The 13497-nt window shown below is 41.2% G+C and overlaps 1 protein-coding gene and 1 non-coding gene across 2 annotated transcripts; both read left to right on the forward strand.

Annotated features, from left to right (window-relative positions):
- The first annotated feature begins 302 nt into the window (after positions 1 to 302).
- Positions 303 to 12416, forward strand: LOC146987405 (casein kinase II subunit alpha-like). Its single transcript, XM_085776579.1, has 13 exons — positions 303 to 426; positions 2647 to 2969; positions 3074 to 3185; positions 3290 to 3391; positions 5149 to 5199; positions 5498 to 5557; positions 5816 to 5899; positions 6146 to 6256; positions 6489 to 6590; positions 6835 to 6935; positions 8276 to 8424; positions 8534 to 8623; positions 10782 to 12416. The coding sequence occupies exons 2-13, from the start codon at positions 2869 to 2871 to the stop codon at positions 10898 to 10900; spliced, it is 1182 nt and encodes a 393-aa protein (XP_085632705.1). The 5' UTR covers positions 303 to 426; positions 2647 to 2868; the 3' UTR covers positions 10901 to 12416.
- Positions 5255 to 5391, forward strand: LOC146987406 (small nucleolar RNA SNORA57). The gene has a single exon (XR_015035950.1). It is a non-coding gene; the product is annotated as a small nucleolar RNA SNORA57 (small nucleolar RNA).
- Positions 12417 to 13497: the final 1081 nt, after the last annotated feature.

Genomic DNA, 13497 nt, shown 5'->3' on the forward strand with positions numbered 1-13497 from the left:
CACTATTCCTCCTAACATTGAATGCCATTCATTCCATTGAACTCTGACTCTCTGCATCCTGCCAGCTTCTTTGATCTTCATCATCTGACATCAGGTTTACGGTAGTTTAGTTGAAAAGACTGTAAACTGTAAATTCAAAAACGAAACCATAAAACTGTAAAACCGAAGAAAGAAAATATTCAAGAATGAGAAAAACTTGAAAATGTGACTTTTTAGTTGATGTGCTTTTGCGGCGTTTGTTTGTCCCTCCGCGGCACCCGTCACAATTCTGGGAGACGTAGCTGCCTGTTGTCTGCCATTTTGTCTCTGATACAGCAGTGATTACACACTGGCACAGATAAACCGGCGACGGAGGGGGCGAGAGCCGTTGGCCTGACAAAAGTCAGCTTGTTGGGAAGCATTTCGGTCTTCGAGGTGACCAAGGGGGTAAATATCCACTCTCGTGTTTTCTCTGCTGTGAACACCGTCTCGTTTCCCCTGTGTAAATGTTATTAGCCCCTGTGCTAACCGGGCTAAGATTAGCGGGCTAGCAACCAGGGCCCACCTCGAGCCGATAAGTTTTCAACACCTGCTCACACCGAAATGAGAAATTACTGTTTCATTGTCATTGGAGATTGTTAGCCACCGTCCCCAGCCACTGTCTGAAAACTAATTTCTCAATACTCTAAATCTTACTTTGTTTCACATACGATTGTCTGCAGAGCGTTAACATGCGGGATGATTCAGTATCAGAATAGCTTTTATTGCCAAGGAGTCGTTAGACCTGCAAGAAATGTGATTATGTGTAACGTTACAGTGCAAAGCCCAAGAAAGATGGGTTAATAACAACAAATCAAAAATTAAATGAAGACGATATTAAAGAAGAAATTATAGCGATAGTACAAATATTGAATGTTGAACGACGAGCAGCACGTTGTTTAAGTAACTTGTACAATTATATATTTGAACACAAACTGGTCCAAATAACTTATGTGACCAACATTTTACTTTCAGATGGACAATGACAGTGGCAGCTTTTGTGCCAGTCAAATTTAATTGAATGTAATATCAACTGATTGCTCTAACAAAATATAATAACTAATAAAGGAGCAGCTGGTCTGAATAAGATATTCACACATGCTACGTGATAGAGTAAAAACAATTAGGTATGCAGTTAACTGTAACCTATATTTATGAATTTATTCCACACAGGGGTGACCCATTGAAAGAGAAGAGTCAATATTAAAGTGATATTAATTATACACTAATGAGTGGGTACAATTGGCAATAGTTCATGTTATATGAGTTAAAGTTGTATGAAATAATTCTTCATAGTCGTTGTATCTGTGATTGGAGAAGCAGGTGCTGGAACTTTCTTATATACCGATACCAATACTAGTAAATTTCCACGATTCTTGACAATTATTCGATACTACGGTTTAAGAAGGACAAAAAAAGTGCTTCTAAATTCATCAGGCTACTTTATTTAATAAATAAATAACTGTTTCACATTAGACTTGTACAGTATTTAGCATCCACTGTGGTTTAACAATGAAGTAAATTAATTTTGTAAAGTGTTTCGAGACCATGTTGCACCATGGTGATTTTACACTTTAAATAAACTAAACTAAACTAAAAACAGAGTTAAAATGGTAAATATGCCTCAACACAAACATGAAGTTATGTAGTCATTACTTTTATCCTCCAAGTAGTTCAGTGATATAGCTAACTGTTGTTCTCATTCATTCATGTTTAGGCTGTTTCCACAGATTGGTGCAAAACTGACTCATTGTTTCATTTTCAGCTCAGTTTTGCGTTTACACACGTTTAGAAAGAAAGTAGGCTAGATGTCTCTGTCGTTGATCGGGTCGAGACGATTTGACAGTTATCATTTCAAACCACAGGGATTTAATGTGAAATTAGATTTATTTATTTACTTGTTATATTTTTTTCAAGGCATTATTTTCACTGGCCAGTGTTTGGAGCGTTCTGGTGGCCCGGACGGTTTGAAAAGTACGTCCGGGCCACCGGGCCATTTATATTGTCGACCCCTGTCACCAGTCTGCTAAAAAAAAAAAATAAAGCCTGCTGTGTCTTGAAACCACCTGTGTGAATCCTCTTAACCAGCAAAAGAAATATCTGGCCCAACATACACCTGGATCCTCAGCTCAAGTCTGCCTAGTGCACATATGGGTGGAGTCCAGCTAAATTCTCCAGTATTGTCTGACAGATAGGAGTTATTTGTGGGCGCACAAGCCTACATCTCACAGTTCATTATCTTAATTTGGGCCATCTAACCGTGTCTTGGCTGGGTCGCAAGAACAGAAGCATGTATGTGGCCATGTTTTGACCAGATTGGTTTAGCTAAACTGTTAAAAGTGTGTTAGCATTAGCTGGCCATTCAGCAGCTAGCTTTACATTGTCATCACGCTCAACTTGGGGATGAACCAGCCGATAACACATGATGTTGATGATAAATCAATATAAGGCAATGTCGGACACACTGGCGTGGGGATTTACAGCTTTTCCGCATTTCATGTTTATGTAAATATGTGGAGGGAGACGGTGCATACAGCAGTGATTATTGCATGCCACACTGTGATGTAGCAGGGTGATGTAGGAATTCACTATCTCTAACCTTTGATTTTCTCTCAACTTCTTTGTTAGCTATTCCACCGTGCCCCTGGTGCCCCCCCCTCCCCCTTCCCCCGTCCTCAAACAATCCCCCTTCCCCCCCTCCCACTCCCAAAAAAATCCTTGGCCTGCTGGGATCGACCTCCCGTGTGTTCTCCCTTCACCCGTCTTCCTCTGCTCCACCCGTCCTCCCTGTACTCAAACCGTTCTCTGCTGCAATAAGATCCCCCCACAACATCCGCCAAACTGTCGGACATGTCAGGACCCGTGCCGAGCCGGGCCCGTGTGTACACTGAGGTCAACACTCACCGGCCCAGGGAGTACTGGGACTATGAGTCCCATGTGGTTGAATGGGGGTAAATATCTTGGTTGACCATCACATATACACATACCACTTGCAGGATGCAGTTGTTAACCCAGATGATGTCTAATTGGGATTTTTTTTTTTATTCCTGCAAAGAAACCAGGATGACTTTCAGTTGGTACGGAAGCTAGGGCGTGGCAAGTACAGTGAGGTTTTCGAGGCAATCAACATCACCAATAATGAGAAAGTTGTGGTGAAGATACTGAAGGTAAATCTACACGAAGACTGAGGTCTAGATTGAGCCAGTAGCTTTAACTGAATGATAAGACTCTACCCCCGTTCCATCTAACTATCTCATCCTTTTCCCTTTAGCCTGTGAAGAAAAAGAAAATCAAACGTGAGATTAAAATTTTGGAGAATTTACGCGGAGGACCTAACATAATCTCCCTCATCGACATTGTGAAAGACCCTGTAGTAAGTAAAGAATAAGAATACTTAAATCATCTGTGATGGTTGTAGCAAGTGTCTGGATTACATAATATTTTGTGTGTTTTCTTGATGACATGTTATTTACCAAACTATTTAAATGGTTCTGAAATATGATTACTGCACCAATAGCGTGTTGAGACCACCACCTGTGCAAGCTTATCCATTGCACTTGGGTTGGAGAAGTATGTGTGTGTAAGTACTCAGCAAGCTATGGCTCTAAACTAGAAGCAGCTAAAGCAGTGATACAGTCTTGTATCCCTATGTTGTGCCAGGGCTTTACCCAAAGAATTGAACAACCGTGCACTATTATTGTATTATGATTAGTCACTGTCATCATAAGCATTTAAAATCCATATTGCTTCAATCCCTTTTTGACTTTTAAGGAGAGAGAACAGATGGCAGGATGGCAGTTCGAGTGCATTGATGTACAGAAAAATAATATAACTGGGTTAAAAAACAGGCAAATTTAAACAATATCATAACAAATCAAATGATTGTTTTTTAATGGTTGTCGGGTGTTGAAGACCAACCAACAAAGGTCCGACAGAGTTGACCGAGTTAAACCACTGGTCAAACAAATGCCATGTGACTGAGTCACTATGTTTCTACTTTTGCTTATTCAAAATTAGTTGGCACAAACAGTTTCAATAAGAAGGGTGTGTAGAGCCTGTAGTGTTAAAAAAAACACCTGGCAGCTGTTCATTACACAAGATGATGTTCAGTGTAACTTTATTGTTGCATAAGAAGTTAAGAAATTTCATTCTTAAAGATTCTAAGCTGCTAAACAAATCATTGTTACATCAAGCAGCTAGCCTGCTAACTTCAGCTAGCCCCACCAGTCTTTGTTCTGCCCTGACCTCAGCTGGTCATTAGTAGTAGTAGTAGTAGTAGTAGTAGTAGCACTAGTAATAGCCATAATCAATCAAATATTTGAGTTCATTAATGAGCCACCTCCTCTAGCTGAGGTGTTGTATTGTCTGATGACTGTGGGAACAAAGGATCTCCCAGTCCTGCAGTGCAGTCAGATGAGATATTGGCTGCTGCTGCTGCTGTTGCTGCTGTTCTCAGCCACAGCTTCTCTAGCTTGATCACCTTCTGGGTGTTCAGAAAAGTAATGCAGCTTTTATATATTACTTGCGCCCTGGCAACCTTAGTAGCGTATTAAATAATAGATAGTTCAGTTACAGTTCACACTGTAAGCAACAAAGCATCATTTGTGTATGAATGGTCAGCAGTTCATTGTCAAAATGATTAGTGAGGGAGTGTGCAGCATTCAAATGACTTGGTTCAACCTAACATTAGATTCAGCAACAAAAAGCTTTGTGTTGGAGATGTGAATTTAATCTAATCTAATCTAATCTAAATTTACAATCAAAGGGAGATATATTGATGGATATACCCTAACCCTAAATAGCTATGTTTAACCTATCAGCAGTGAAGCTGTTGAGCTTGTTGTTTCAATTGCTGAAATTTTATTGCCTAGACAGACAATATCTGACCTGATGACTTTCAAATGTTGGCTGCATTTCCATGCTTACTCATGTCTTCTGGATATGAATGGACATATTGAAATGTAGTCATAGTGTTGCTTACAGTGTGGCTGCCTAGTTTGTTCATACAGAGTTTGCATTAGTGCCATAACTTATGAAAGCGTTGCTGTCTGAGCCAAGCAGACAAATGTGTGGGAGGACATTGTTGATTGAGATGACAACTTAATGAATGTACACCGTTATATTTTGCAGTCCCGGACACCTGCTTTGGTCTTTGAACATGTCAACAACACAGACTTCAAGGTAGGAACTGAACTTTCCATCACCTATCAGCATTTAATGTGTGAGAGAATGGATACCTCCTTTCTTGGCATACTAGTGGTTTTTCTGTACACGTGTGTGTATGTGATGGAGGAAGATAAAAGTCCAGTGTTATGTCTTCGGTGCCAGAAAGTCAACCATTTTCTGGTTCTATCCTCAGTCACTGGCACAGTCCCACCAACCGGTACAGTGTGGAGTCTGACTGTGACATGAAGGTCTGCTGCTGGGTAACTGTTGGAAATTACAAGAGAAAGATTAATAACTTTGCTTTGGTTTCCAGCAACTGTACCAGACCCTGACAGACTATGACATCCGGTTCTACATGTACGAGATCCTCAAGGTGAGTCCTCCAGCTGCCTCTTGACTCATGAAGTGTAACCTCTAAACATCCTGAGGCGAGTAAAGCATCAAATCCTCAGATAGATGCTGAATATCCTTGAAAGAAACTTATTGTTGTTTGAGTAGTTTTTTGGGGGGGATTTTGATACCTTCCTGGGTACAAAAAGCCTCACCTTGTGTTGCTCAGCTGTTGTAGAAATGGTGGGCTAAAAAACCTTTTGACCGATGGACAACAATGACCTTCTGCTCTTTCACATAGGCCCTGGACTACTGCCACAGCATGGGAATTATGCATAGAGACGTGAAGCCACATAACGTAATGATTGATCATGAACACCGCAAGGTCAGTGATAAAACACAATCACAGTGCACCCACAGCCAAAACAAAGAATATCTGAATCATTAAATATGACTATTAACCAAGTTTGATCAGTTTTGCTGTGTAGCTTTTTGTTTGCCCTTTTGGCTGTGTATTCTTTATTTATCCTTCACTCTGTAATTGGAGTCATTCATTCAGTGAGTGTCCATTTACTTGGCTGCGTTAAACATTAATACAAGGGCTATCTAACTGTCTTGTTTTTCCCTTTAGTTACGCCTTATTGACTGGGGTCTGGCAGAGTTTTACCATCCGGGACAGGAGTATAACGTGAGAGTCGCCTCCCGCTACTTTAAAGGACCTGAGCTCCTGGTGGACTATCAGGTATGTGGGCTGTAATGCGTCAGGTGGATTGGGTGATGTGTTCCAAAATGTGCATCCCTAGTACCTGCTCTGGGTCTGGTTCGTTGTGCTCCAGTTTGAGGAAGGCAGGGACCCCTTGTTTAGAAGCTGAGCAGTATCCACCTGGGACAGTAGGGGAAAAAAATGTTTTAGCCACTTGGTCATCTTGAAACCAGATTTCAGTTCCTTTGAGCTTTTTCACTGTGTGTTTCAGATGTATGACTACAGTCTGGATATGTGGAGCCTCGGCTGTATGCTGGCGAGCATGATTTTCAGGAAGGAGCCCTTTTTCCATGGCCATGACAACTATGACCAGGTAAACGCCAAGCATCAGCATCAGCTGCTACAGTGCATTCAGATAAAAGTCTTAATCCACACTGAGTGCTTTATGATGACAAATTCAAAACATAATTTTGAAGCTTTGCAGTGATTGTATTGAACGATGTTTTTGCATCAGTTTTCACAATCAGTGAAAATATTCCTTCCCACCTCTCATAACCTGTGGCATAGAGAGTTTTTAATAGTAACGTAAGATGACAGCCTGCTTGTTTTTCCTGCAGTTGGTGAGAATAGCCAAGGTTCTGGGAACTGAAGACCTCTACGACTACATTGACAAGTACAACATTGAGCTGGAACCTCGCTTCAATGACATCCTGGGAAGGTGAGAGCTTGTTACTGCAGTAACATCATGATGATGTTGTCATGGCTGTGCAGGCTTTTGTTTTGTATTATTCTTAGCATTTACAAAAGAGTGGAAGAGCAACAGTGAATTGAGAAACTCCTCAGACCCCTTCACTTCTTTCACATTTTGTTAAATTGCAGCCTGATGCTAAAAAAAAAGAAAAAAAGAATCCCTCATTAGTTTACTTCCAGTATCTCAGAATGACAGGGTGAAAATGGATTTTATTAAAAGGAAAATGTGAAATATCACACAACATCAATATGACACAAGTATTCAGACCCTTTATTTTGACACTTGAAATTGTCATAGTTCTTGCTCTGATAGTTTGACTGTCACAGTTGCAGTGTTGTTTTTGGCAGGCATTTTAGATTTAGTCTTAGTCTTAGTCTTTTTGACGAAAATACTTCTTAGTTTTAGTCAATTTTAGTCATTTCTATATGTGATAGGTTTAGTCTAGTTTTAGTCGACGAAAACTCAACAAGGTTTTAGTCTAGTTTTAGTCAGTTTTAGTAAAAAAAAAAAAAAAAAAAAGTCTTTTAACATATTAATTCAATAAAGGAATGGTTTTACACATAATGTTTCCACCCAATGGCAAATACTTTATGGTCTAAGGATTATGCATTAGCCTACACACAAAGTGGTAACAGTAGTGCATTCAGTTTTTTTTTCTGCTGGATTACTATATTTAAAATGCGTCCATGTATCTTCTCGTAGAGTGACGGCAGGTGTGTTGAGCAGAATGTGCGCTGCATGCCAGGTGGTGGGCGTGACCACACAAGGATGGGATGCAGCAGCGTACAGATTACACGTCGCACAATAAGCAGAAATGTCGTGCTTTTTGAACGTCTGACCACCCGTCAGCGCTGCGAAGCGGCTGCACCGCGGTCACCGGAGCAGCTGATCACTGCCTGCTGCTCTCTGCAAGCACCGGGCGGCGGTGCACCGCGGCTCGTCTCAGCAGCGTTGTTCTACTTTTGACGGAGCCGTTGCTAAATCATGTGAAGCTTAGAGTAATGACAATCCACAAATTCAAATTTAGAGGCGATCACAGCCCTACCACTAACATTTACGTCCGTTCTCGTCTCGTCAACGAAAACTCACACACGTCTCGTCATGTTTTCGTCATCAGAGAGCCATGTTTATCTCGTCACCGTCTCGTTATCGTCATGAAAAAAAGGGGCGTCAACGAAAATATTTCGTCATCGTCATCGTTAACGAAAACAACACTGCACAGTTGTCTCTCTAAAAGACTCCGCTTCCACTTTTCTCTTTTTAAAATGACGTTAGAATTGAGTGTTAATGTTGTTTTTGTCACACAGGCACTCGCGCAAGCGGTGGGAGAGGTTCGTCCACAGTGAGAACCAGCACTTGGTCAGCCCCGAGGCTCTGGATTTCTTGGACAAGCTGTTGCGCTACGACCACCAAGCCCGGCTGACCGCCCACGAGGCCATGGATCACCCGTACTTCTGTGAGTCTTAAAAAACAGCCAGTGTTTTTTGATCACAAGCATGAAATCAAAATGAGTAATATCATGGAAGACAAGATAAATGACTAATTTATATTTGTTGTCTCCGCAGTCCCCATTGTGAAGGACCAGTCTCGTGTGGCCGGATCAGCCAACCTGCCCAGTGGGAACACAGCTGTCAGCACAGCCAGCATGATCACTGGTGAGAACACACACACGTTTGTGCTGCAGCAAAGTTTATTTAGTCCACAAACAGATGATGTTCATATGATACTACCTCTGAGAGAAATAGAGATTATCACTGCAAAGTTGAATTTCAATAGATTCAATTCTGTAAGCACAGTCTTGGTGATACAGGTAGCCAACTGATCTTATTTTTGAGAGAGTTGACTTTAAGGTTTTTGCTTTTCTACTAACTCATTATGAGCTTAAAGGGATTGTTCAACATTTTGGCAAATTGACCCATTGCCATAATCCCTATAGTCATGGCAGTAGGTTCGTTACCTTAATTGTCGGTGCAAGCTATTTTTAGAAAGGCTGAGCCGAGCTGCTCAGAGCTACGCTACGGAGGGCAGGGCATGAAATTGGCACCAGCCAACACGCCAAATGCGGGAAACTTTTGTGATTGGCGTGTGAAACTGTCAATCTACCTGCCACATTGGCGTGTAGCCAATCAGACAACACAACACTTGACCAATCAGGTAGCCTATGTGTACCTGCCTTTTTTTCGGCACCGTGAGCACTGAAAAAATACAACTTTGCCCTCGTCGGACTGTATCGACTCCTGTCGGAACTGACGCGGCCATTATACACGCGCGGTCTCGGTTCGGCTACAGTCGAGCCCGTGGTCCGTTTCCGGACCTCGAGCCGCTCCAACTACTCGGTGTCGCCACAGTCTGAGCTTATAAACATGATGTGCCACGTGTCTTTCTCCCGTCAGTTGTCATGGAAACGTAACGCTCTGACAGTGGTGTGGCGTACAGACCATAATACATCTGTGATTTGTTTGGAACAGAGAAAAAAAAAAGTGTGTAAACGTGAAACGTATGAGCTGAAAAATGAAACGTGTGTGTGTATGTGTGGAAACAGCCTGAAAGTGAATGAATGAGAACAACAGGATAAAAGCAAAGACGGTTTATAAATATATGTGTATTCTATACAAGTTCAAGAACCATTCTTATGTTCACCTTTATTTTAGGCACCAAAAATTTTAGCTGGTAAAAAACCACTGTGGGAGGTGGATTTCAAAATCCACCTGCCACAGTGGCTGGTGGCCAAAAAAGTTAACTTCAGGCCCTGACGGAGGGTCATGGAATTTCTTGGTTTCCCTCATCAAACTCATCAAATACACAATCCAACAACTCCAAAACGCTCTCTTGGACAAGTTGTGAACTGCACATTAGCCACGCAATCAGATAATAACGGAATCTTACGAGACAAGAGTTGTTTTCGAGGTAAGTTAATTTAAAACCGCTGATGCGCGTTCCTGTCGGGGCAGTTTTTCGGCAAGCAGTCTCTGCATTTGCCTCAAAAACAACTTGGTCTCGTAACGTTCCGTTATTATCTCATAGCGTGGTGAATGTGTAATTGATGAGTTTGATGAGGGAAACCAAGAAATCCTATTAACCTCACTAGCGTCGTCCGCTGTTCTAAAAATAGCTTGCATTGACAATTATAAGTAACAAATCTACTCCTAAAACTAGGGATTATGGCAATGGGCCAATTTGCCAACATGTTGAACTATCCCTTTAACAACAGCAAAGTTGTGTAAAAGACACTGAGGCAGCAACAAGAAGGATGGAAATATCCATTTTCTGTTTCTGGCTCTTGAACAGATGACTAGATTAAGTTGTTGCCATTTATGTTCTTTATTGGACTTAGAGTGAAGCTCAGTAGTTCAAAAAGTTAGTTCATAAAAGTTCATTTTATATATGTATATTCAGCTTGTCATTTGTGCATTTCTTTAAATTTTGTGATATTCTAAAATTTCCTATAGGTGGGGGCTTTATAATAAGCTCTAAGTGTTTTGCCTTCTCCTGCCCTGTATGTCTTTGTGATTTGTGCATACCTTTTTTCTATTCTTCTTGTTCAAAATAAGCCATTTAATCCACTGAAATGAATATATGGACATTAGTATTAATATCTGGTAATGACAAATCAATGTATAGCAAACGATTTGTTGACTTAAAATATTGACATTGACATGTTGTGCACGCATCAATGCATAAATAGACTTGGTGTAACTGTAGTGTTAGGTGCATTGCAGGGCACATCAGGCACATTTACTAAATAAAAGTTTCCTGTTCAAATGGAGCCTACACCTAGTTTTTAAACTTCTCTCTGTTGTTGCCTTTTCTCAGGTATCTCTGCCTTGCCAGCGTCCACTGCCCTGGGCCCTCTCACTGGAACACCGGTCCTGTCTGCTGCCACCAATGTCCTGAGCACCCCGGTGCCCGCTGCTGCTGGTGCCCCACAGTGACACCCTATCTAAATCCACACTCACCCCTCCTCATCTCTCCCACCTCCAACACCACCAGAGGTGAAGAACCAGACAGGTGCCATTCTGCAAGCCCTCCTTCCTTTACCACCACATCCTGTCTAACTCAGTGTGACCGTGCCTCGCCAGCCCCCCCCCGGCTGGAAGACACTGTCAACTATTAAAAAAGAAAGATTTTTCTGCATTCCTTTTCTTCCTCAAATGAACGTGTTAACCTGACATCTGAAATGAATGTTCTGTGTAACTGAAATATACAGGTATTCCCTCCATCCGCCCACAAGCTGTAGTTTATACACGGGTGCGTGTTTGTGTGTGGTGAGTCTGGGAGTGAGCGTCGTCCTCAGCTGATTTTTGGTGTCATCACCTCCACCCCTCTCCACCTGTGTGTGTGTGTGTGTGTGTGTGTGTGTGTGTGTGTGTTTTAGTTTGGATAGTAATGCACTGGTCAATAAGTACAACAGCAGAAGGCAAAAGAAAGACGTCAGCCATCAGGACCAAAAGGAGCACATCCTGTGTAGTTTACTACTGCAGCATTGTCAAAAACAAGATCCAGTGAAAACACTTTATTTACCTCCCGAGACGAGTCTTAACCACCATGTCACAGCATTTTGGAAGTGTTTGGTGCTGTCCTGTGCTCCAGCTGTATGTGAACGCAATGACACTCGAACACTTTCTCTGCCTGAGAAGTCTTGTTATGCCTTTTTTTTTTTTTTTTTAACCACACCAGATTACAAGTCTTCTTTTGATAATGCGACTCCCCGTCATGTCATCTATTATTAAACTGTTTTGTATTGAAATGTTGTGGACTACTGGATAAGGTTCATTACTGTCAGAGTGGTTTGATCGACTCTAGTGTTGTACTCTGATCCCTTAAGAAACCAGGTAAAGTTCATTCAGGTTCTCAAAGAAAGTTTTCTCAAATGTGCTGCTTTTCCAGATCCTTGCACTGCTTCAAGTGGCTTTTCTTGAATTACTCCAAGACATAACCAAAGTTTACCAAGATGGTTGGAAGAAGAGACTCAAGACTAGTTTTATTTTGTGGGAGTTGAATTAGCCTAGACGCAGGTTAAAAACGTGGGTTCTAGTGGGGAAAGAGAGCAGCATGACACAGTAATCATCTGCAGGTGACTGAAGAGCTATTTAGTGTTGTGACATGGGTGAGCTTAGTTATGATTAATACAGTGTATTGGCTTTCACCACCGTGTTGAGGGACATATTGAAGTTGAAATGTTAAATAGCACTTGAAGCGTAGCGTTTTGCGCAGTGTTTTAGTGTCGGAGTTTGAGAATATAAGTTTTAGATCCTGCAGTACATACGCATACTTCTTTTTTTTCCATTTCAAAACCTTAAAATGCAAATAAATCAGAAAATGTATACGTGACCTGTGAACAGAGCAGTTCGAGTCCCTACATCACTGTATATATTTTTATGTTCCTATGTAGAAGACTAGTATTTGAAAATATTTGTGTAAATAAACACGTGTTTTATTTATCGGGTACATCTGACTGATTTATATACGTCATGGTCATACAAGCCACTCTTCTCACACACCTCCCACACTACATCAAATTTACAAATTGCACATGATCACTTTTACAACAATGCTTTTTAAGATTCAAAATGTTTATTATCATATGCACAGTTTTTTTTTTTTTTAATCTCTTAATACATTTAGTTCTAAACCCAAATGCACTCAGTGTGATGTAAAAGAGAAACTGTGTTACTATTTATTTTGAAAACCTGTGTGGCAAGTAAAATTTAACTTCTAAGTTCTGCTGTTAGTGCAGTCAGAGTGGGCACTGGCTCAAGGTCCAGACTAGAGACACTCAGCAAAAAGAAAAACATATCACTCTCCCTCTACATTGTAATTTGAATGCAGTACCTTAGTCTGCATTACGTTTACCTTACCGAGACACCTATGCAAGTGTATGATATTCAAAATAGATCCATGTTGACCTTAAACATTAAAAATATAGTATACACTGTTAGACTGACACGTTCCCCCTGAATGAGTACTTTAACTTTATTTAATACTAAAACCATTTTAATACATTGGTACAGCATGTTATATTTTTTAGTATCACATTTTTATCCACACACTGTTCTTGCTCCAGGTACCAGTGCAGCGTTGTGTTCTATAAACTCATGAGATTTTAGACTAATGTGAACTTAAGATGACAGTTTATTTCACAACCCCTGCATGTTTTCAAGACAAGCAAACAAAACATTTAATACAAACCAAGCATCTTTCCTGAGCAGTATGAGATTCATACATACAATGCGTGTATTTCTGGATCATAGAAACACAATCAGCCCCAGTGGCTTCTTTCCTCAGACTGGCTCTACAGTTGCCCTGTTTCAGTTTGTCTAATGGGTTAAGTGCTTTGGGTAAATAAACACTCAGCAGATGCTGGAGGTGATCACACCTGAACCTTCTCTGTGGAGTAAATGGCTTCCAGATTGACTGGTGCTGACAACCCTTGACACATCAGACTGGGGCACCGGCGGCCCCCTGGCCCCCAACTCAGTTGTACTAACATCAGCGACCTGTGGAGGCCATGGTTTCACTCATAAAGCAG

Source organism: Trachurus japonicus, chromosome 5 (assembly GCF_045865225.1).
Source record: "Trachurus japonicus isolate A0001 chromosome 5, Traja_1.0".
NCBI lineage: Eukaryota > Metazoa > Chordata > Actinopteri > Carangiformes > Carangidae > Trachurus > Trachurus japonicus.